Source organism: Pristiophorus japonicus, chromosome 20, assembly GCF_044704955.1.
Source record: "Pristiophorus japonicus isolate sPriJap1 chromosome 20, sPriJap1.hap1, whole genome shotgun sequence".
NCBI lineage: Eukaryota > Metazoa > Chordata > Chondrichthyes > Pristiophoridae > Pristiophorus > Pristiophorus japonicus.
The window spans coordinates 86,834,576-86,855,150 of NC_091996.1; the positions used below are offsets into that span (position 1 = coordinate 86,834,576).

The 20,575-nt window shown below is 54.0% G+C and overlaps 1 protein-coding gene across 5 annotated transcripts in view; it reads left to right on the forward strand.

Moving 5' to 3' along the window:
• gps2 (G protein pathway suppressor 2) overlaps nt 1–20,575 on the forward strand; it is a 36,578-nt gene that overhangs the window by 4,168 nt on the left and 11,835 nt on the right. For 4 of the 5 annotated variants that reach the window (XM_070863101.1, XM_070863105.1, XM_070863102.1 and 1 more), the window contains 5 exons: nt 1,676–1,785; nt 3,618–3,787; nt 9,517–9,596; nt 17,231–17,307; nt 20,035–20,203. In XM_070863101.1, coding sequence (XP_070719202.1) covers nt 1,676–1,785; nt 3,618–3,787; nt 9,517–9,596; nt 17,231–17,307; nt 20,035–20,203 — 606 coding nt within the window. The remainder of the gene's footprint in view (nt 1–1,675; nt 1,786–3,617; nt 3,788–9,516; nt 9,597–17,230; nt 17,308–20,034; nt 20,204–20,575) is intronic. The other variant, XM_070863104.1, reaches the window with a different exon arrangement.

Below are 20,575 nucleotides of genomic sequence, written 5' to 3' on the forward strand. Positions count from 1 at the left end.
GGGTACTGCAAGGTTCAGCGCTGAGACCCCAGCTATTTACAATATATATTAATGATCTGGACGAAGGAATTGAATGTAATATCTCCAAATTTGCAGATGACACTAAGCTGGGTGACAGTGTGAGCTGTGAGGAGGATGCCAAGAGGCTGCAGGGTGGGTGAGTGGGCAAATGCATGGCAGATGCAGTATAATGTGGATAAATCTGAGGTTATCCACTTTGGTGGCAAAAACAGGAAGGCAGATTATTATCTGAATGGTGACAGATTAGTAAAAGGGGAGGTGCAACGAGACCTGGGTGTCATTGTACATCAGTCATTGAAAGTTGGCATGCAGAGACAGAATGCAGTAAAGAAAGCAAATGGCATGTTGGCCTTCATAGCGAGAGGTTTTGAGTATAGGAGCAGTGAGGTCTTGCTGCAGTTGTACAGGGCCTTGGTGAGACCACACCTTGAATATTGTGTACAGTTTTGGTCTCCTAATCTGAGGAAGGACATTCTTGTTATTGAGGGAGTGCAGCGAAGGTTCACCAGACTGATTCCCGGGATGGCAGGACTGACATATGAAGAAAGACTGGATCGACTGGGTTTAAATTCATTAGAATTTAGAAGAATGAGGGGATCTCATAGAAACATATAAAATTCTGACGGGATTGGACAGGTTAGATGCAGGAAGAATGTTCCCGATGTTGAGGAAGTCCAGAACCAGGGGTCACAGTCTAAGGATAAGGGGTAAGCCATATAGGACCACGATGAGGAGAAACTTCTTCACTCAGAGAATTGTGAACCTGTGGAATTCTCTACCACAGAAAGTTGTTGAGGCCAATTTGTTAGATATATTCAAAAGAGAGTTAGATGTGGCCCTTATTGCTGAAGGGATCAGGGGGTATGGAGAGAAAGCAGGAATGAGGTACTGAAGTTGCATGATCAGCCATGATCATATTGAATGGTGGTGCAGGCTCGAAGGGCCAATTGGCCTACTCCTGCACCTATTTTCTATATTTCTAACTGGCACCGAGTCCCGCTCACCCATCACCCCCCCGTGCTCGCTGACCTACACTGGCTCCCGGTTAAGCAACGCCTCGATTTTAAAATTCTCATCCTTGTTTACAAATCCCACCGTGGCCCTCGCCCCCTCCCTATCTCTGTGATCTCCTCCAGCCCACAAACACCCTCCAAGATCTCTGCACTCCTCTAATTCTGCCCTCCTGAGCATCCCTGATTCGAATCATCGGTGGCCTTGCCTTCCTTTGCCTGGGCCCCAAGCTCTGGAACTCCCTGCCTAAACCTCTCCACCTCTCTTTCCTCCTTTAAGGCACGTTGGGCCGTGTGGCCTCCTTCTATGCTGTATCATTCTACTTAAAAACTACCTCTTTGACCAAGCTTTTGGTCACCTGCCCTAATATCTCATGTGACGGTGTCAAATTGTGTCTTATAATGCTCCTGTAAAGGGCCTTGGAACGTTTCCCTACATTAAAGGCGCTATATAAATGTAAGCAGTTGCTGTTGTCGTCATCCACTAGCTTTTCGTGATTTCCCCCTGTTGTCATTTGCGATGATATTGGGGATGGGAAAGGATGCCGAAATGGTCCAGTCTGGAGGCAGAAGCCTTTCTATTATGTTGGGGAGGGAAGCCGTTTGCTGCTGGCCCCCTGTAACCGATGCTGCTGTTGTTGCAGAGGAGGAAGAGGTGGACAAGATGATGGAGCAGAAAATGAAAGAAGAGCAGGAGCGGAAGAGGAAGAAAGAGATGGAGGAGCGAATGTCCCTGGACGAGACGAAGGAACAGGTAAGTGGGGAGGGGCGGGGGGGAGGTCCTGGCTGGTTTGGGGTCCGTTTCGCTACAGGACTCTACCCCAGGCTGACGTGACTTTTTTGTTTGTTCCTGGGGTGTGGGCGTCGCTGGCAAGGCCGGCATTTATTGCCCGTCCCTAATTGCCCCTTGAGAAGGTGGTGGTGAGCCGCCGCCTTGAACCGCTGCAGTCCGTGTGGTGAAGGTGCTCCCACAGTGCTGTTAGGGAGGGAGTTCCAGGATTGTGACCCAGCGACGATGAAGGAACGGCCGATATATTTCCCAGTCGGGACGGTGTGTGACTGGGAGGGGAACGTGGCGGTGGTGGTGTTCCCATGCGCCTGCTGCCCTTGTCCTTCTAGGCGGTAGAGGTCGTGGGTTTGGGAGGTGCTGCCGAAGAAGCCTTGGCGAGTTGCTGCAGTGCATCTTGTAGATGGTGCACACTGCAGCCAGGGGGCGCCGGTGGTGGAGGGAGTGAATGTTGAAGGTGGTGGGTAGCGTGTCCATCAAGCGGGCTGCTTTGTCCTGGATGGTGTCGAGCTTCTCGAGTGTTGTCGGAGCTGCACTCATCCAGGCAAGTGGAGAGTGTTCCATCACACTCCTGACTTGTGCCTTGTAGATGGTGGAAAGGGAGCCAGGAGGTGAGACAGTGGCCGCAGAATACCCAGCCTCTGACCTGCTGTTGTAGCCACGGTATTTATGTGGCTGGTCCAGCTACGTTCCCCTCCACACGCTCTCGGCAAGGGTCCTGTGCGAAATGACTCTTGCGTTGTCTCAATCCAGTTCTCTGTGCGAATGGGCACATGGTGCCCAAGAGTGACACCAACGTGTTAATCTCACTCTCACAGGGCACAGGATGGCTGATGTGGGAAATGGGGGGGGCGGGTAACTGGTGGTGATCCCACAGTGATGTGGGGGGGGTTCCGACGTTGAGGGAAAAGGAGCGGATTTTCAGAGCTGGGGGTGTGAGGGGAGCTGTTGAGGCACATTGTTGAGGCAGTGCCTGAAAGACAGCTTTATTTTTGGCGTCTAACCTGAGCCGAGCCCAGGACTGGACGGGGCAGAGTAGGGGGTATAATGGGAATTTATCCCAGTCCCCAGCACTGAGCTCTCTCTGCTCGAGCGGTGCTGAAAGACCAGCAAAGTCCGACCGGCGGTATGGAAAGATGTGATCGCACTAGAGAGGGTACAGAGGAGATTTACGAGGGTGTTGCCTGGACTGGGGAATTTTAGCAATGAGGAAAGATTGGATAGGCTGGGTTTGTTTTCCTTGGAACAGAGGAGGCTGAGGGGAGACCTTATTGAGGTGTATAAAATGATGAGGGGCGTGGATAGAACGTACCTATTTCCCTTAGCAGAGGAGTCAACAACCAGGGGGCATAGATTTAAAGGAATTGGGGGGAGGTTTAGAGGTGATTTGAGGGGAAATGTCTTCACCCAGAGGGTGGTGGGGGTCTGGGGCGGAGCTCACTGCCTGAAAGGGTGGTAGAGGCAGAAACCCTCGCCACATTTAAAAAGTACTTGGATGTGCACCTGAAGTGCCGTAACCTGTAGGGCTACGGACCGAGAGCTGGAAAGTGGGATTAGGCTGGGTGGCTCTTTGTCGGCCGGCGTGGACACGATGGGCCGAAATGGCCTCCTTCCGTGCTGTCAATTTCTATGGAGTCCCGTCTTCCCGCTCGGGGAGAAGTCTGTCGGCGCAGTGTGGCGAGAGAGAGAGAGAGCGCGGCGCGTCTCTCGGTCGTGGACGCTTCGCGGCCGCGCTGCAAAGCCCCCTGTCACCCGTCCCCCGATTCTCTCACCCCCTGCTCCGTTGCCTCCCCCCCCAGATCTCTAAGATGGAGCTGAAACTGCAGAATCTGCAGGAGGAGAAGCACCAGCTGTTCCTGCAGCTGAAGAAGGTGCTACACGAGGAGGAGAAACGGCGTGCCAAAATGAAGGAACAGAGGTACAAGGCCTGTTTTGGACGATTTAGTCTCCCGACGTCTACGAACATCGGGTGAGGGTAGGATTGGGTGCGGCTGCAAGGCCTTCTACAGTTGAATAGCCCGCCACTCTTTGCCGTTCGGGGCACCGATCTTTGCCAGGGTACACAGTTCCACTGACAGCTGTTGGGTAGCACCTCTAAATTCGAGCCTGCCTGCGGCGAATGGAGGCCAACTATTCGACTGTAGGGGGCGAGGGTGGTGGGGGGGGAGGGGAAAGGGCCACCACGGCCCAACCTGATCCTGATCCTACCCTCTCTGCCTCCCCCTGTTAATGCACGCGCCCATTGCCGGCAGGAATCGCCCCCCCTTCCCCCATCATCGGCCGGCAGGCCAAGTGCGCGCGCATTGGGTTACATACCCGTGATCAGAAGCTCTGGCCAATCGCCCGCTCCCCGTTCCGCCCTGAGTGTAGGGTTGGGAGATGGGCGTGGAGTGGGGCACCAACTGACTCCATACGGACCGGGAAGACTCCTCTGCAACCTTTCTGGTCAGGGTACGGCCTGGCTCCCCAGCAGCGCCTCCACGCAGTGAACAGCCGGAGGGGGGAGGCCCACAGTTATAGTCGCTACGGGCTTAATTGGTGTTGGATTTTTTTTTAACCAGGGGCAAGACTATAAGTGCCGCATACACCAACGTTCCCATTAAGCTGCGAGGCTGTTCAGTGGTCCGGAGGTCTCCCGCACGGGCGAAACCGCATGCGAGCAAAGATTTGAATGGACCACGCACCGAAATCCCCCCTAAAAAATCCTGGGGAACATTGGCACGCGGATGTCGGATCGGTGGGCCGCAGCGACGGTGCTCGCAGTCGAATAGCCGGCTACCGTCGTCTCTCTCTCTCCCCCCCCCCCCCCCCCCAGCGCGGATCTGTACTCTGGCAGAAATCGGGGAGCAGTGGCTGGGCGGGTGATGTGTGTGTGTGTGTGTGTGTACGGCATTGTTGCTCTAACGGTTGTGTCGCTGTGTAACGCGCAGAGGAAACGGAAACGGTTTGGTGGGGAAAGCCCGTGCCGTCGCGGGTCGGGGCCCGCTCGGAACCGCGCGCCCGGCGGTTCGAGCGCAAAGCCGCCGGGATGCGCGACCCGCCCCCCCCCCCCCCCTCCCCGGCAGCTCGGCCTCAATCAAAGTCTGGAGGGCGTCGCGTATCCTTTCCCGGATCCCCGAGCTTAGATCCGGGGCTGATGCACTGGCGCAGTGCTGACGCAGTCCCCGGTCCCCCGGAGCCAGAAGTTCTCGCGGTGTCCACGGGCCAAGCCGGCATCGGAGAGCGAGAAAAGGAAACGGTTCAGCTGCTCATTCGCCCAGCTTGCTGCCGTGTTTCCCGTCGTGACCAAAGTCACCGCACTCCAAAGCCACTTGTTGGACAGATGAGAGGCTACTATTTATCAGTGCGACTCTCTTTTGATCCTTGTTTTATGTCTCGAACATCGCCGGACGTTCATAAACCTCCGGCTCTGTTTCCCCGCCCCCCCTCCCCCATTGCTTTAAAGTCTTACTTTTTTTTTTCTCCTCCTGTCTCTGAAGGCGCTGGCTCTTGCCGCGGGGAACGGTGAGTGCGGGCGGAGCTGTTCGGCCGTGACCGGCACGTTCACCTGAACTACAGGTGCCAAATATCACCAACTCAACCCCGCCAACGCAGGACAAGATTTAGATCTGCACGCAGGATTTAAAAGCGCTGAAATTCCCCCGCCCGTGCGCCAGCCCACAAATTCGCAGCCGCCTTCCAATTCAGTTTGGCCCGAGGTAGCATTTGCACTCTCGTCCTTCTGGTTGCTGCTGGTCGGATACTGTGACTGTCACACTCCATGGGTTCGTTGCTTAAGAATTCATCGCAACACATTGCTGTTAAGAACTAGTTAGTTTATTAACAAAGGTTTAACAATCGCACGACACATTACCAGTTCATCCGCTACGCTCACAACTGCATACCTCATCGTGGATCCCCCGAACCCAACTGGCCGGGGTTTTCTTGAGTCTTGTGCACGTCACCTGACTGGCTAAGCCACTCCCAATACAACAGCTCTACAACTATTTTAAACTAACTTTACGCCAAGTTTGGTCAAGGCACCAGAGCCCACAAATTAACTGGGAACTTTGCCAAATCAAATTCAAATCCTGTTGCCGGGGCGATGGTGCACCCCAGTCCCTCCGGCGCCCACCTCTCGCGGAAGGCGTACCGGTAGACACCGCGCGCTCCATCCCCAGGGACACCCTGGCGCGAACGTAGCCGCGGAAGAGAGGCAGGTAGTCGGGCTGAACGACCCCCCCCCCCCCCCCTCTAACAGCTCCACAACTATTTTAAGTAAGACTATAAATCAAGTGCCCCCCCCCCCTTAAAAGGGGGCACTAGAACCGATAAATTCACAAATTAAACTTTGGACATTAAAGAAATCAAATTAAAATTTGGTTGCCGGGGGCGATGATGCACTCCAGTCCCTCCGGCGCCCACCTCCCGCGGAAGGCCGCGAGCGTACCGGTGGACACCGCGTGCTCCATCTCCAGGGACGCCCCGGCTCGGATGTAGCTGCGGAAGAGAGGCAGGCAGTCGGGCTGAACGACCCCCTCGACCGCCCGCTGCCTGGCCCCCCTTGGCCAGACCCAGGAGCAGTCCTACGAGGAGGCCCTCGGACCTGCCCTGCTCCCCCCTCCGCACAGGGTGCCCAAAGATCAGGAGCGGGCGACTGAAGTGCGGGCAGAATTTGAGGAGCAGCCCCTTCAGATATTGGAATCGGGGCTGCAACCTCGCCAGCTGCACAAACCTGTGGGCACACTCACAGGTGCATACAGTACAACGCCCATCCACCTATCGGGTGCACAAACCCAGCTGACATAAGCCTTCCAAGGGCCGAATGACACTGTGGTGCCTAGACAGGCGATCGTGAAGAGGCAGTAATCTTATCCCGGAGTTCGGATGACATGCACGCGCCACCCTGCTGTCCTGAATTCATGTCGCTTTCCCTGATCTCCCCCGGTTAGATTGCAGCCTGCTGGGCTCTCTCCTCTCCTCTTCGCGTGGCGGGTCAGGGCTACAGGGGCTGGCCCCTTTTATCATTTTTGCTGTGGTTGAGCTCGTGGTTGAAGATCCTCTGCCCTCTTATGTCGATAAACGTCCCGCCTGCTGCCTTTGTTTTCCTTTAAGTTCTCGGCACGCGGGCATCGCCGGCAAGCAGGGGGGGGGTGGCATTTATTGCCCGCTCCCCGAGATGCCCCTGAGAAGGCGGTGACCAACGCCCCTCGTCGAACCTCCACTGGGTGGCTCGCTGGGGCCACTTCGGAGGGCCGTTCCGACTCCCAGCACCGGTTGCACGACCTGGAGCCACGGGTACTCCAGATCAGGTAAGGGTTCCCTCTTTAAAAGGACAATTCAGCTTTTATTACCGAGCCAGATGGCCCACGGTGTGATTCCTGGCCTGTGCAGAGCGAACCGATCTGAGCGGGGGGGGGGGGGGGGCGCTGAGCACCCCGAGTCCCGTCGCCGAGAGCGTGCAGAAATCAAGCGCAGGCAGCGGAAGGAGCGTGCGGCAAACCAGTCCCACCCACCCCTTCCCCTCAGCGACTATCTGTCATAAACATAATAGAACATAAGAACATAAGAATTAGGAACAGGAGTAGGCCATCGAGCCCCTCAAGCCTGCTCCGTCATTCAACAAGATCATGGCTGATCTGGTCGTGGACTCAGCTCCACTTACCCGCCCGCTCCCCGTAACCCTTAATTCCCTTACTGGTTAAAAATCTATCGATCTGTCCCGCCTGTGACAGGGACTGTGGCTCCCGTATTGGACTGTTCAGCCACCTAAGGACTCATTTTAAGAGTGGAAGCAAGTCTTCCTCGATTCCGAGGGACTGCCTGTGATGGTGACACTGATGCGAGGGAGGCCTTTCACTGCAGAACACGGGGGCACAACCCTAAAATTCGAACTCGTCTATTTAGTGCAACAAAGGTTCACTGGATTGGTCCGTGGGATGAGAGGGCTGTCCTACGAGGTGCGATTGGGTAGACTAGCCCTATACTCTCTGGAGTTGAATGGCGGTGCAGGCTTGAAGGACCGAATGGCCTGCTCCTGCACCTATTTTCTATGTTTCTATGAATGAGGTGATCTCATAAGATTCTGAGGGAGCTTGACAAGGTGGATGTTAAAAGGCTGTTTTCCCCCTGGCTGGAGAGTCTAGAACCAGGGGTCACAGTCTCAGGAAAAGGGGTCGGCCATTTAGGACTGAGATGAGGAGGAATTTCTTCGCTCAGAGGGTGGTGAATCTTTGGAATTCTCCGCCCCAGAGGGCTGTGGATGCTTGGTCGTTGAGTAGATTCAAGGCTGAGATCAATAGATTTTTGGATTCTAGGGGAAATCGAGGGATATGGGGATCGGGTGGAGTTGAGGTCAATGATCAGCCGTGATCGTATTAAATGGCGGAGCAGGCTCGAGGGGCCGTATAGCCTACTCCTGCTCCTAATTCTTATGTTCTTGGGGGTGAAATCCGGAAGCTCTTTTTCCACACACAGGGCAGTGGAAAGCTGGAACCCGCTGCCCGAAAAAGGCAGTGGAGGCTGGGGCCCAGTTGAGAAATCTTCAAGACTGAGATCGGTAGATTTTTGTTGGGTAAGGAGCAAAGGAGAGGATAGCGGAGCTGAGGTCGAAGGTCGGCCGCGATCTCATTGAACGGCAGAGCAGGCCCGAGGGGCTGAACGGCCTCCTCCTGTTCCCATGCCACTCCTCACTGAAGGGGTGTGGCTGTCAGGCGCGAGCGCGATCAGGTTTGGCTGTGAAGCCCTCCACGGCCGGCTCGCCCACCGCCTGCCACGACCTAAGATGGACGCCCATCGGCGTTGGGGTTCTTGAGAGGATGGACCTGAACCCCAACAGGACTTGACAGCTCAAGGAAAGCCGCAGAGAGAAAATTGAAGATCGGAGAAAGCATCTCCGTAGTAACACGGTCGACGAGTGTCGCCAAGTACAGTACAGTTAGCCCACATAAAGCCAGCCCAGCTGTGTACTGTGTAGCTTTCAAGGACTCGTGTCGGCTGCGGCTCAGTGGGGCAGAAGGTCGTGGGTTCAAGTCCCACTCCAGAGACTCGAGCACAGAATCTTGGCTAATGGGGGTGTAGTGTTGAGGGAGTGTTGCACTGTTCAGATGAGGTGCTAAAACACCGTCTTCTCTCTCAAGTGGACATGAACGATCCTGCGGGCCCTATTGGAAGACGAGCAGCCCTGGGCCAATATTCTTATCCCTCAGCCGCCCAGAAAGCATGAGCTGCTCATTTGTCTTGTTGCTGTTTGTGGGATCTTGCTGAGCACAAACTGGCTGGCGTGTTTCCAGCGCAACAACAGAGACTGCACTTCAAAATTACTTCATTCGCTGCAAAGCACCTTCGGACATCCTGAGGTCGTGAGAGATGCCAGACAAAGGCAGGGTTGGTCTTTACCCACTCCCTTGAAAGCAGCGACTCTCACTGGGGTGCCGCTTCCACAGTCACCGATCGCCGAAACGGGTGAACCCAGGTGGCGAGGCTATTTGACTCGGGAGGGCATCGCACATTTACTCCCCAGCGGGATGGCAATCAGCAGCAGGAACGTCCAACCAGACCAGGGCCATTGGGTCTATTTGTAACGTCCCAACTAGCGCCCCAGCATAGATCGGGTCGATCCGCACAGAGTCGGCAGCAAACCTGGGACCCTCCAGTGCCCTCCTCCGCCGGGTGAGCTCATGGAATGATTATCTTTCTGTCTTGTAACTTTTGTTCCAGTGACATGAGCACCCTGACTCAGGCATCCTACCCACAGGCACTGGCTGTCCATTCTAGCCAGCATCTGATCAACATACAAGGTAAGAGCACCGTCAACCCCCCAACCGTCAACCCCGTAACCGTCAACCCCCCCAAAAGTCAACCCCGTAACCGTCAACCCCCAACAGTCAACCCCGTAACCGTCAACCCCCCAACCGTCAACCCCGTAACCGTCAACCCCCCAACCGTCAACCCCACAACCGGTAACCCCGTAACCATCAACCCCGTAACCGTCAACCCCGTAACCGTCAACCCCCCCAACAGTCAACCCCGTAACCGTCAACCCCTCAACAGTCAACCCGTAACCGTCAACCCCCTAACCGTCAACCCCGTGACCATCGACCCCGTGACCGTCAACCCCCCAACCGTCAACCCCGTAACCGTCAGCTCCCCAACCGTCAACCCCCCCAACTGTCAACCCCCCCCAACCGTCAACCCCCCGACCGTCAACCCCCCGATCGTCAACCCCGTAACCGTCAGCCCCCCAACCGTCAATCCCGTGACCATCGACCCCGTGACCGTCAACCCCCCAACCGTCAACCCCGTAACCGTCAGCTCCCCAACCGTCAACCCCCCCAACTGTCAACCCCCCCCAACCGTCAACCCCCCGTAACCGTCAGCCCCCCAACCGTCAACCCCGTAACCGTCAACCCCGTGACCATCGACCCCGTGACCGTCAACCCCCCAACCGTCAACCCCGTAACCGTCAGCCCCCCAACCGTCAACCCCCCCAACCGTCAGCCCCCCAACCGTCAACCCCCCCAACCGTCAACCCCCCCCAACCGTCAACCCCCAACCGTCAACCCCCCCAACCGTCAACCCCCCCAACCGTCAACCCCCCAACCGTCAACCCCCCCAACCGTCAACCCCCCCCAACCGTCAACCCCCCAACCGTCAACCCCCCCCAACCGTCAACCCCCCCAACCGTCAACCCCCCCCAACCGTCAACCCCCCAACCGTCAACCCCCCAACCGTCAACCCCCCAACCGTCAACCCCCCAACCGTCAACCCCCCAACCGTCAACCCCCCGACCGTCAACCCCCCCGACCGTCAACCCCCCCAACCGTCAACCCCCCAACCGTCAACCCCCCGACCGTCAACCCCCCCGACCGTCAACCCCCCCAACCGTCAACCCCCCAACCGTCAACCCCCCCAACCGTCAACCCCCCGACCGTCAACCCCCCCAACCGTCAACCCCCCAACCGTCAACCCCCCAACCGTCAACCCCCCCCAACTGTCAACCCCCCCAACTGTCAACCCCCCCGACCGTCAACCCCCCGATCGTCAACCCCCCGATCGTCAACCCCGTAACCGTCAGCCCCCCAACCGTCAACCCCGTAATCGTCAACCCATAAGAACATAAGAAATAGGAGCAGGAGTAGGCCATGCGGCCCCTCGAGCCTGCTCCGCCATTTAATACAATCATGGCTGATCCGATCATGGACTCAGCTCCACTTCCCCGACCACTCCCCATAACCCCTTATTCCCTTATCGGTTTAGAAACTGTCTATTTCTGTCTTAAATGTATTCAATGTCCCGGCTTCCACAGCTCTCTGAGGCAGCGAATTCCAGAGATTTACAACCCTCTGAGAGAAGAAATTCTTCCTCATCTCAGTTTTAAATGGGCGGCCCCTTATTCTAAGATCATGCCCCCTAGTTCTAGTCTCCCCCATCAGTGGAAACATCCTCTCTGCATCCACCTTGTCGAGTCCCCTCATAATCTTATAGGTTTCGATAAGATCACCTCTCATTCTTCTGAATTCCAATGAGTAGAGGCCCAACCTACTCAACCTTTCCTCATAAGTCAACTCACTCATCCCCAGAATCAACCGAGTGAACCTTCTCTGAACTGACAAGTATATCCTTTCATAAATATGGAAACCAAAACTGCACGCAGTACTCCAGGTGTGGCCTCACCAATACCCTGTATAGCTGTAGCAAGACTTCCCTGCTTTTATACTTCATCCCCTTTGCATTAAAGGCCAAGATACCATTGGCCTTCCTGATCACTTGCTGTACCTGCATACTAACCTTTTGTGTTTCATGCACAAGTACCCCCAGGTCCCGCTGTACTGCGGCACTTTGCAATTTTTCTCCATTTAAATAATAACCGTCGACCCCAGAACCGTTGACCCTCTCACCGTTGACCCCCGAACCGTTGACCCTCTCACCGTTGACCCCCGGACCGTCGACCCTCTCACCGTTGACCCCCGAACCGTCGACCCCCGAACCATCAGCCTTCTTCTGTCTGCTGTCATTCTTTAAACCACTGAGGAATATAGGAACAGCAGTCAGCCATTCAGCCCCTCGAGCCTGTTCCGCCATTCAATTAGATCGTGGCTGATCTATATCTTAACTCCATCTACCCGCCTTGGCTCCGTAACCCTCAATACCCTTACTGAACAAAAATCTATCATTCTCAGTTTTGACATTTTCCGTTGACCTCCCCCAGCCTCGACAGCTTTTTTGAGGAGAGCGTTCCAGATTCCCACCACCCTTTATGTGAAGAAGTGCTTCCTGACATCACCCCTGAACGGCCTGGCTCTAATTTTAATGTTAAGCCCCCTTGTTCTGGACTCCATCCCCCCACCCCTCCCCCACGAGAGTATTGTGTATGGAGGCACTGTGTTAATGACTCCACGAGACAGGGGTATGGCACTTGAACTGTACAGACTGCAGTCCTTTATTGCAGCTCCTAGAGTGAGGACACCAAGAGGTGAGCTCCCTTTTATACTGGGTTACGTGCAGTGTGCAGGTGACCCTTAGGTCTCCAGCAGCAGCACCCTCTGGTGTACAGGTAAGGTATATACAGGGTGAAGGTAGATTCAGATCTAGTGTAACAGTACATCAGGACATCATTATGCATACATAACAGAGAGGAAATAGTTTATCTCTAGCTACCCTATCGACTCCTTTAATCATCTTAAACATCTCAATCAGATTGCCCCTTCGATCATTCTTCATGCAAAAGAGAGTGGAAATCTTGAACTCTCTCCCGCAAAAAGCTGTTGTGGCCGGGGGTCAATTGAACATTTCAAAACCGAGATAGCTATATTTTTGTTGGGTAAAGGTATTAAGGGATACGGAACCAAGGTAGGGTAGGAGTTCAGTTACAGATCAGCCGTGATCGAATTGAATGGCGGAGCAGAGTCGAGGGGCTGAATGGCTTCCTCCTGTCCCGATGCGTGTGGAGCTCCGCAAGGTTTTCCCTCTAATTTATCGGTGGCCCCCTTTTTTTTTTTTCCCTCCCCTGAAGGAGGTGCTATGTCACGGTGTGGGGTATGCATCTAACTAGACCTCATCCAGCAGGATATGAAGGCAAGCTCTTCAACTGTGAGGGCATCACAGACCAGGTCGGTCCTGCTCCCATCTGACACCCCCCACCCCCAACCCACTCTCTGTTTTTCAGTGCATAAGGGGGATGGGGTCAGGAGCAGGAGGGCTGGCTGATTGCGTTACTTACCTAAAGTCCCTGCCATTTACACCGCTGCTGCTTGGCCCTTGCAGCTGGATATACCGGTCAAAATGGCGCTCGCCGTTTCCCACCACCATCGAATTCTGTCACAAAGGCGCCGCCTGTTACGCATTTCGGGCAATCCAATCAGCTTTCCGCTCCGCGCTGAAGTGCAATTCAAGCACTGTTGACTGTTGACCTGAGGTCAGTCTCTGTACAGCCTCCAAAGCAAGTATTTCCTTCCTTAAATACAGAGACCAAAACTCCACACAGTACTCCAGGTGTGGCCTCCCCAATACCCTGTGCAGTTGTAGCACGAGCTGCCCGGCCCATTGACCCCCTTTCAATATCACGGGGACCACCCTCAAAGCCTCCCTGATAAAGTGCAACATCCCCACCGACACCTGGGAGTCCCTGGCCAAAGACCTAAATGGAGGAAGTGTATCCGGGAGGGCGCTGAGCACCTCGAGTCTCGTCGCCGAGAGCGTGCAGAAACCAAGCGCAGGCAGCGGAAGGCGCGTGCGGCAAACCAGACTCCCCACCCTCCCTTTCCTTCAACCACTGTCTGTCCCACCTGTGACAGAGACTGTAATTCCCGTATTGGACTGTACACCATCGTCATCATCATAGGCAGTCCCTCGGAATCGAGGAAGACTTGTTTTCGCTCCTGAAGTGAGTTCTCAGGTGACTGAACAGTCCGATACGAGAACCACAAACTCTGTCACAGGTGGGACAGACAGTGGTTGAGGGAAAGGGAGGGTGGGACTGGTTTGCCGCACACTCCTTACGCTGCCTGCGCTTGCTTTCTGCATGCTCTCAGCGACAAGACTCGAGGTGCTCAGCGCCCTCCCGGGTGCACTTCCTCCACTTAGGGCGGACTGGTCTCTGGCCAGGGACTCCCAGGTGTCGGTGGAGATGTTGCACTTTATCAGGGAGGCTTTAAGGGTGTCCTTGTAACGTTTCCTCTGCCCACCTTTGGCTCGTTTGCCGTGAAGGAGCACCGAGTAGAGCGCTTGCTTTGGGAGTCTCGTGTCGGGCATGTGGACAATGTGGCCCGCCCAGCGGAGCTGACTGAAGCACTGACCACACTCAATGTTGGGGATGTTAGCCTGAATGAGGACGCTAACGTTGGTGCGCCTGTCCTCCCAGGGGATTTGTAGGATCTTGCGGTGACTGTACACATGATTGTACAGTCGCCTGAGAACTCACTTTTCGAGTGGAAGCAAGGGGTTTCGAGGGGCTGTGATGATGACCCTGGGGACCGCTGCCCCCAAATCTCCGGCTGCCGTTGTTCCTGACACCGTGTGATCAGCACCATGGAGACTTCGGGCAGCTTCAGTCAGCCGCTCCCTAAATACAGGGGGCTGGATTTTCAGCCTTGATGATTTCGGGGCGGTAATGACAGCGGAGCGGTAAAGTTAGCGCCTGGGAACAGTTTGCGCCTCAGTGGGTAAGTTTGGGCGACTGGGCCCTGAGTCAGAGGGCGCAGCGCTAAGGGAGACGCCGTGCACTTCTCTCGGGGCACTAGCGTGGGAAACTCCCGAGCTAAAGAGCCGGGCTGGAAGTGCTCCCAGAGACGCCCGGGGAACAAAATAAAACCCAAAACATAGACCACGCCACCACAACATAAATCGCAAAAAAAATTTTAAGAAAAAGCAATCACACTTAACTGAGGATGGCATTACTTACCTCTCTAGAGTCGGTCTCACCTGGAATATTGTGTACAGTTTTGGTCTCCTAATCTGAGGAAGGACGTTCTTGCTATTGAGGGAGAGCAGCGAAGGTTCACCAGACTGATTCCTGGGATGGCAGGATTGACATATGAGGAGAGACTGGATTGACTTGGCCTGTGTTCACTGGAGTTTACAAGAATGAGAGGGGATCTCATAGAAACATAAAATTCTGACGGGATTGGACAGGTTAGATGCAGGAAGAATGTTCCCGATGTTGGGGAAGTCCAGAACCAGGGGTCACAGTCTAAGGATAAGGGGTAAGCCATTTAGGACCGAGATGAGGAGAAACTTCTTCACTCAGAGAGTTGTTAACCTGTGGAATTCACTACCATAGGAAGTTGTTGAGGCCAGTTTGTTAGATATATTCAAGAGGGAGTTAGATATGGCCCTTACGGCTAAAGGGATCAAGGGGTATGGAGAGAAAGCAGGAAAGAGGCACTGAGATGAATGATCAGCCATGATCTTATTGAATGGTGGTGCAGACTCAAATGGCCTACTCCTGCACCTATTTTCTATGTTTCTATGGTATAGGTTGAACTGCCCGTTTTCCCAGGCAGTCGCTGCGGGTCGGGCGGGAGTCACAACCAGGGGCAGCTCTTCCGGGCAGTACTAAACATAAGAAATAGGAGCAGGAGTCGGCCATTTGACCCCTCAAGCCTGCTCCGCCATTTAATAAGATCATGGCTGATCTGATCATGGATTCAGCTCCACTTCCCTGCCCACTCCCCATAACCCTTCACTCCCTTATCGATCAAAAATCTGTCTATCTCTGTCTTAAATATATTCAATGACCCAGCCTCCACAACTCTCTCGGGGCAGAGAATTCCACAGATTTACAACCCTCTGAGAGAAGAAATTCCTCCCCATCTCAGTTTTAAATGGGCGGCCCCTTATTCTAAGACTATGTCCCCTAGTTTTAGTTTCCCCTATCAGTGGAAACATCCTCTCTGCATCTACCTTGTCAAGCCCCCTCATTATCTTGTAAGTTTCGATAAGATCACCTCTCATTCTTCTGAACTCCAATGTATATCGGCCCAACCTACTCAACCTAGCCTCATAAGACAACCCCCTCATCTCCGGAATCAACCGAGTGAACCTTCTCTGAACAGCTCCAAAGCAAGTATATACTTCCTTAAATACGGAGACGAAAACTGTACGCAGTACTCCAGGTGTGGCCTCACCAATACCCTGTATAGTTGTAGCTGGACTTCTCTGCTGTTATACTCCATCCCCCTTGCAATAAAGGCCAACATTGCATTGGCCTTCCTGATCACTTGCTGTACCTGCATACTCACTTTTTGTTACTGTTCCGCACCGCCACAAAACTAGTCCCCAAAACCCACCCCCCCCTCCGCGGGGTGCTGGAGGCTGACTGCACGCCCAGAGGAGCTCATCGCCGCCGCTCTGGGGTGAAAAACGGGGCGCAGAGTACCGGAAAATCCACCCCAGACAATCTGTCGGGGCCCAGTTAAATAGGTCATTATCCAATTCAGCGTCCAGCAGTACAGTCCCCGCCACTTTTTAACAAGTACCTTCGCTGGATATAGTGGCCCAACGCGTATAAGGGAATTCGGGTTGGCACAAACATGCCCGCCGTACGCAATGGTGATGAAGGGGACCGTTCGGGCTGTCTGGGCTAACTCAGCCCGGAGGATTGAACACCGGCAGGTGTCTCACAGAAACATAGAAAATAGGTGCAGGAGTAGGCCATTCGGCCCTTCAAGGCTGCTCCACCATTCAATGAGATCATGGCTGATCATTCACCTCAGTACCCCTTTCCTGCTTTCTCTCCATACCTCTTGATCCCTTTAGCCGTAAGGGCCACATCTAACTCCCTCTTGAATATATCTAACAAACTGGTCTCAACTACTCTCTGCGGCAGAGAATTGCACAGGTTCACAATTCTCTGAGTGAAGAAGTTTCTCCTCATCTCGGTCCTAATTGGCTTACCCCTTATCCTTAGACTATGTTCCCTGGTTCTGGACTTCCCCCAACATCGGGAACGTTCTTCCTGCATCTAACCTGTCCAGTCCCGTCAGAATTTTATATGTTTCTATGAGATCCTCTCTCATCCTTCTAAACTCCAGTGAATACACGCCAAGTCGATCCAGTCTCTCCTCATAGGTCAGTCCTGCCATCCCGGGAATCAGTCTGGTGAACCTTCGCTGCACTCCCTCAATAGCAAGAATGTCCTTCCTCAGATTAGGAGACCAAAACTGAACACAATATTCCAGGTGAGGCCTCACCAAGGCCCTGTACAACTGCAGTAAGAGCTCCCTGCTCTTATACACAAATCCCCTAGCTATGAATACCAACAGACCATTTGCCTTCTTCACCGCCTGCTGTACCTGCATGCCAACTTTCAATGACTGATGAACCATGACACCCAGCTCTCGTTGCACCTCCCCTTTTCCTAATCTCCCCTCATCCTCCCCAAGAGCCACTGGAAGGGGCCTGCATTTCACCTCTCTCTGTTCTTGCTCCGCAGAAGGCCATGGGAGACCAAGCGGGCTGCTGGGAGATCGGCCCAAATCCCAGATGTTCCCGTCGGGAGCCATCGCCCAGGTACGTGACCTCCGGCGCCGGCCGAGCCTTGGCGGGCTTCGAGTGCATGTTCAGGGCGGGATAGTGAGAGACCGCGGTGATTGCCTTCCGAACCATTCCACGCGAGGAGTAGGCCATTCAATAAGACCAGGGCTGATCTTCAACCTCAGCTGCACGTTCCCGTCTGATCCCCATATCCCTCGATTCCTCTCAGCCTTGAATATACTCAACGATTATTGGGACAGTGAATTCCAACGGTTCACAACACCCTAAGTGAAGAAATTCCACCTCCTCCTGTCTTAAATGACTGACCCCTTTTATCAGGAGTAGGCCATTCAATAAAATCACGGCTGATCATTGGCCTCAACTCCACTTTCCCGCCCGATCCCCATATCCCTCGGTTCCCCGAGAGTCCAAAAATCTATCGATCTCAGCCTTGAATATATTCAGAGACTGAGCCTCCGCAGCCCCGTGGGGCAGAGAATTCCAAAGCTTCACCACCCTCTGAGTGAAGAAATTCCTCGTCATCTCTTGTCTCGAATGACCGACCCCTTATCCTGAGACTGTGACCCCTGGTTCTAGACTCTCCAGCCCGGGAGAAACCCTTCCTTCCTGCATCTACCCTGTCAATCCCCTTCAGAATCTTACATGTTTCAATCAGATCACCTCTCATTCTTCGAAACTCCAGAGTATAGGCCCAATCTACACAATCTCTCCTCACAGGACAATCTTCTCATCCTAGGAATCAGTCTTCGTCGCACCGCCTCTGAAGCAAGTATGTCCTTCCTCCGATAAGGAAACTGTGCACAGTACTCCAGGTGTGGTCTCACCAAGGCCCTGTACCCTGTACACTTGATGTACATTCAGCACCAAGCGTGGCTCAGTGCATCGCGCTCTCGCCTCCGAGTCAGAGGGTCGTGGGTTCAAGTCCCGTTCCAGAGGCTTGGGGCCCATAATCCAGGCCCACGCTCCAAGCACTGTCGGGGAGCCTTTCGGATGAGACGTTAAATCCGAGGGCCCGTCTGCCCTCTCGGGTGGACGTAAAATAACAGAAACAAAAACCGCAGTGCAATGGAAGAGTGGTGGATGCAGAAACCCTCACCACTTTTAAGAGATGGTTGGATGGGCACTTGAAGTGCCGTAACCTGCAGGGTTACGGACCTAGAGCTGGTAATTGGGATTAGACTGGATGACCTTTTGTTGGACGGCGCAGATATAATGGTAAGTACTGCAGGGAATCGAATACGGCCAGGGTGATCTCCTGGACTAGTTTCGATCGCCTGGATGGGTCGGAGAGGAATTTTCCCAGATTTTTTCTCCCTAAATTGACCTGGGTTTTTATCTGGTTTTTGCCTCTCCCAGGAGATCACATGGCTCCGGTTGGGGTGGAGTGTAGAATGTTTAGGTGTAAGGGGTGTCGCAGTTGTGTGAGGCGGACTGGTTGGGCCGGGTGCTCTTTACCTGTCCGCTATTGTTCATAGGTTTATATGTGACCTTCAGGGCTGCTGACCGAGGGCCGTGCGGCTCTTTGTCGGCCGGCGCGGACACGGTGGGCCGAAATGGCCTCCTTCTGCGCTGTAAATTTCTATGTTTCTATGATTGGAAGAAGAGCAGGAGAGTTCTCCTGACTGCTATTCCTCCCTCAACCAACCCCACCCGAAAGCTGTTCGTGGGAGCTTGCTGTGCAAACATGGGCTGCGCATTTGCCGAACACGCGCTGCATTTCGACGGCATTCCATTGGCTGTGAAGCACTTTGTGACGACTTGAATGGTGCTATATAAATGCAAGTTGTTTTCCCCCCGCCCCCACCACGGTCAATCTTTCCATTAATTAGCCAATGAGAAACTATGGCCTTTGACCCCTGGTAATCCCTCAGCTCAGCCTCAGCAACTCGGGCCATTTTCTACTTGTTTATCTCACAAGTCAAATTGTGTAGGGCCAGGAGGTTTGGAAAGAGGCTGTTCTGAGCCCCATTGTCCTATCGGTGGATAACTCCGAGATCAGCACTCCAAGTCAGTGACTTGGGATAATGGGAATTAATGCGAAGAGGGATTTAAACTTGATATGGGGCCCCAAAACTCCACAATACAAATCTCAACCAACGTCACTGAAAACAGGTGACTTGGTCATTTATCACATTGCTGTGTGTGGGAGCTTGCTGTGCACAAATTGGCTGCCATGTTTCCTACATTACAACAGTGACTACACCCCAAAAGTACTTCATTGGCTGTAAAGTGCTTTGGGATGGCCCGGTAGACGTGAAAGGCGCTATATAAATGCAAGTCGTTCTTTCTTTCTCACTGTTGCTCTCCCTCTCTCTTGCTCTGTCTCTCACTCCCCCTCTCTCCATCTCTCACTCTGTCTCTCTCCCTGTTTCTCTTTCTCCATTTCTCACTCTATCGCTCTCTCTCACTCTGTCTGTCTCTCTCACTCTGTCTGTCTCTTTCTCTCTCACTGTTTCTCTCTCTCTCCCTGTCTCTCTCCCCCTCTCTGTCTCTCTCTCTCTCTCTCACTCTGTTCCTCTCTCTGTCTCTCTCTCTCACTCTGTTCCTCTCTCTCTGTCTCTCTCTCTCTCTCGCTGTCTCACTCTCTCTCTCAAGCTCTCTCCCACTCTCTGTCTGTCTGCTTGTCTCTCGCTCCCTGTCTCTCCCCCCTCTCTGTCTGTCTCTCTCTGTCTCTGTGTCTTTCTCACTCTGTCTCTCTCTCTCTCGCTGTCTCACTCTCTCTCTCTCTCTCTCTCTTCCCAGGGCCGTGCATTCACAGCACAGGCGGGATTCCCAGCTGCACAGACTGACCATCCTCAGTACCAGACTGGTCAGTCAGGACATAGCAGTTACCCAGTCGGCCAGACACAGCATGGAGCAGCTTATGGGCCAGCACAGACCGTGACGTACGCCAGCAACCAACAGCTTCGAGGTGAGCCAGCTGTGCCCGACCGCACCGTTCAGTATAACACTGAGTGCCCTACACATTCTGTACATTACCCAGAGTGCCCTACACATTCTGTACATTACCCAGAGTGCCCTACACACCACATTACCCAGAGTGCCCTACACACTGCACATTATAACCTGGAGTATCTGCTGTGGGTCGCTCACTCGCCTCTGAGTCACAACGCTGTAAGTTTGAATCGCATTCCAGAGACCTAAGCTTAAATTCGAGGCTGACACTCCAGGGCAGAGCTGAGGGAGCGCCGCACTGTCGGAGGTGCCGTCTTTCGGATGAGACATCAAACCGAGGCCCCCGTCTGTCCTCTCAGGTGGATCCCTTGGCACTATTTTGAAGAAG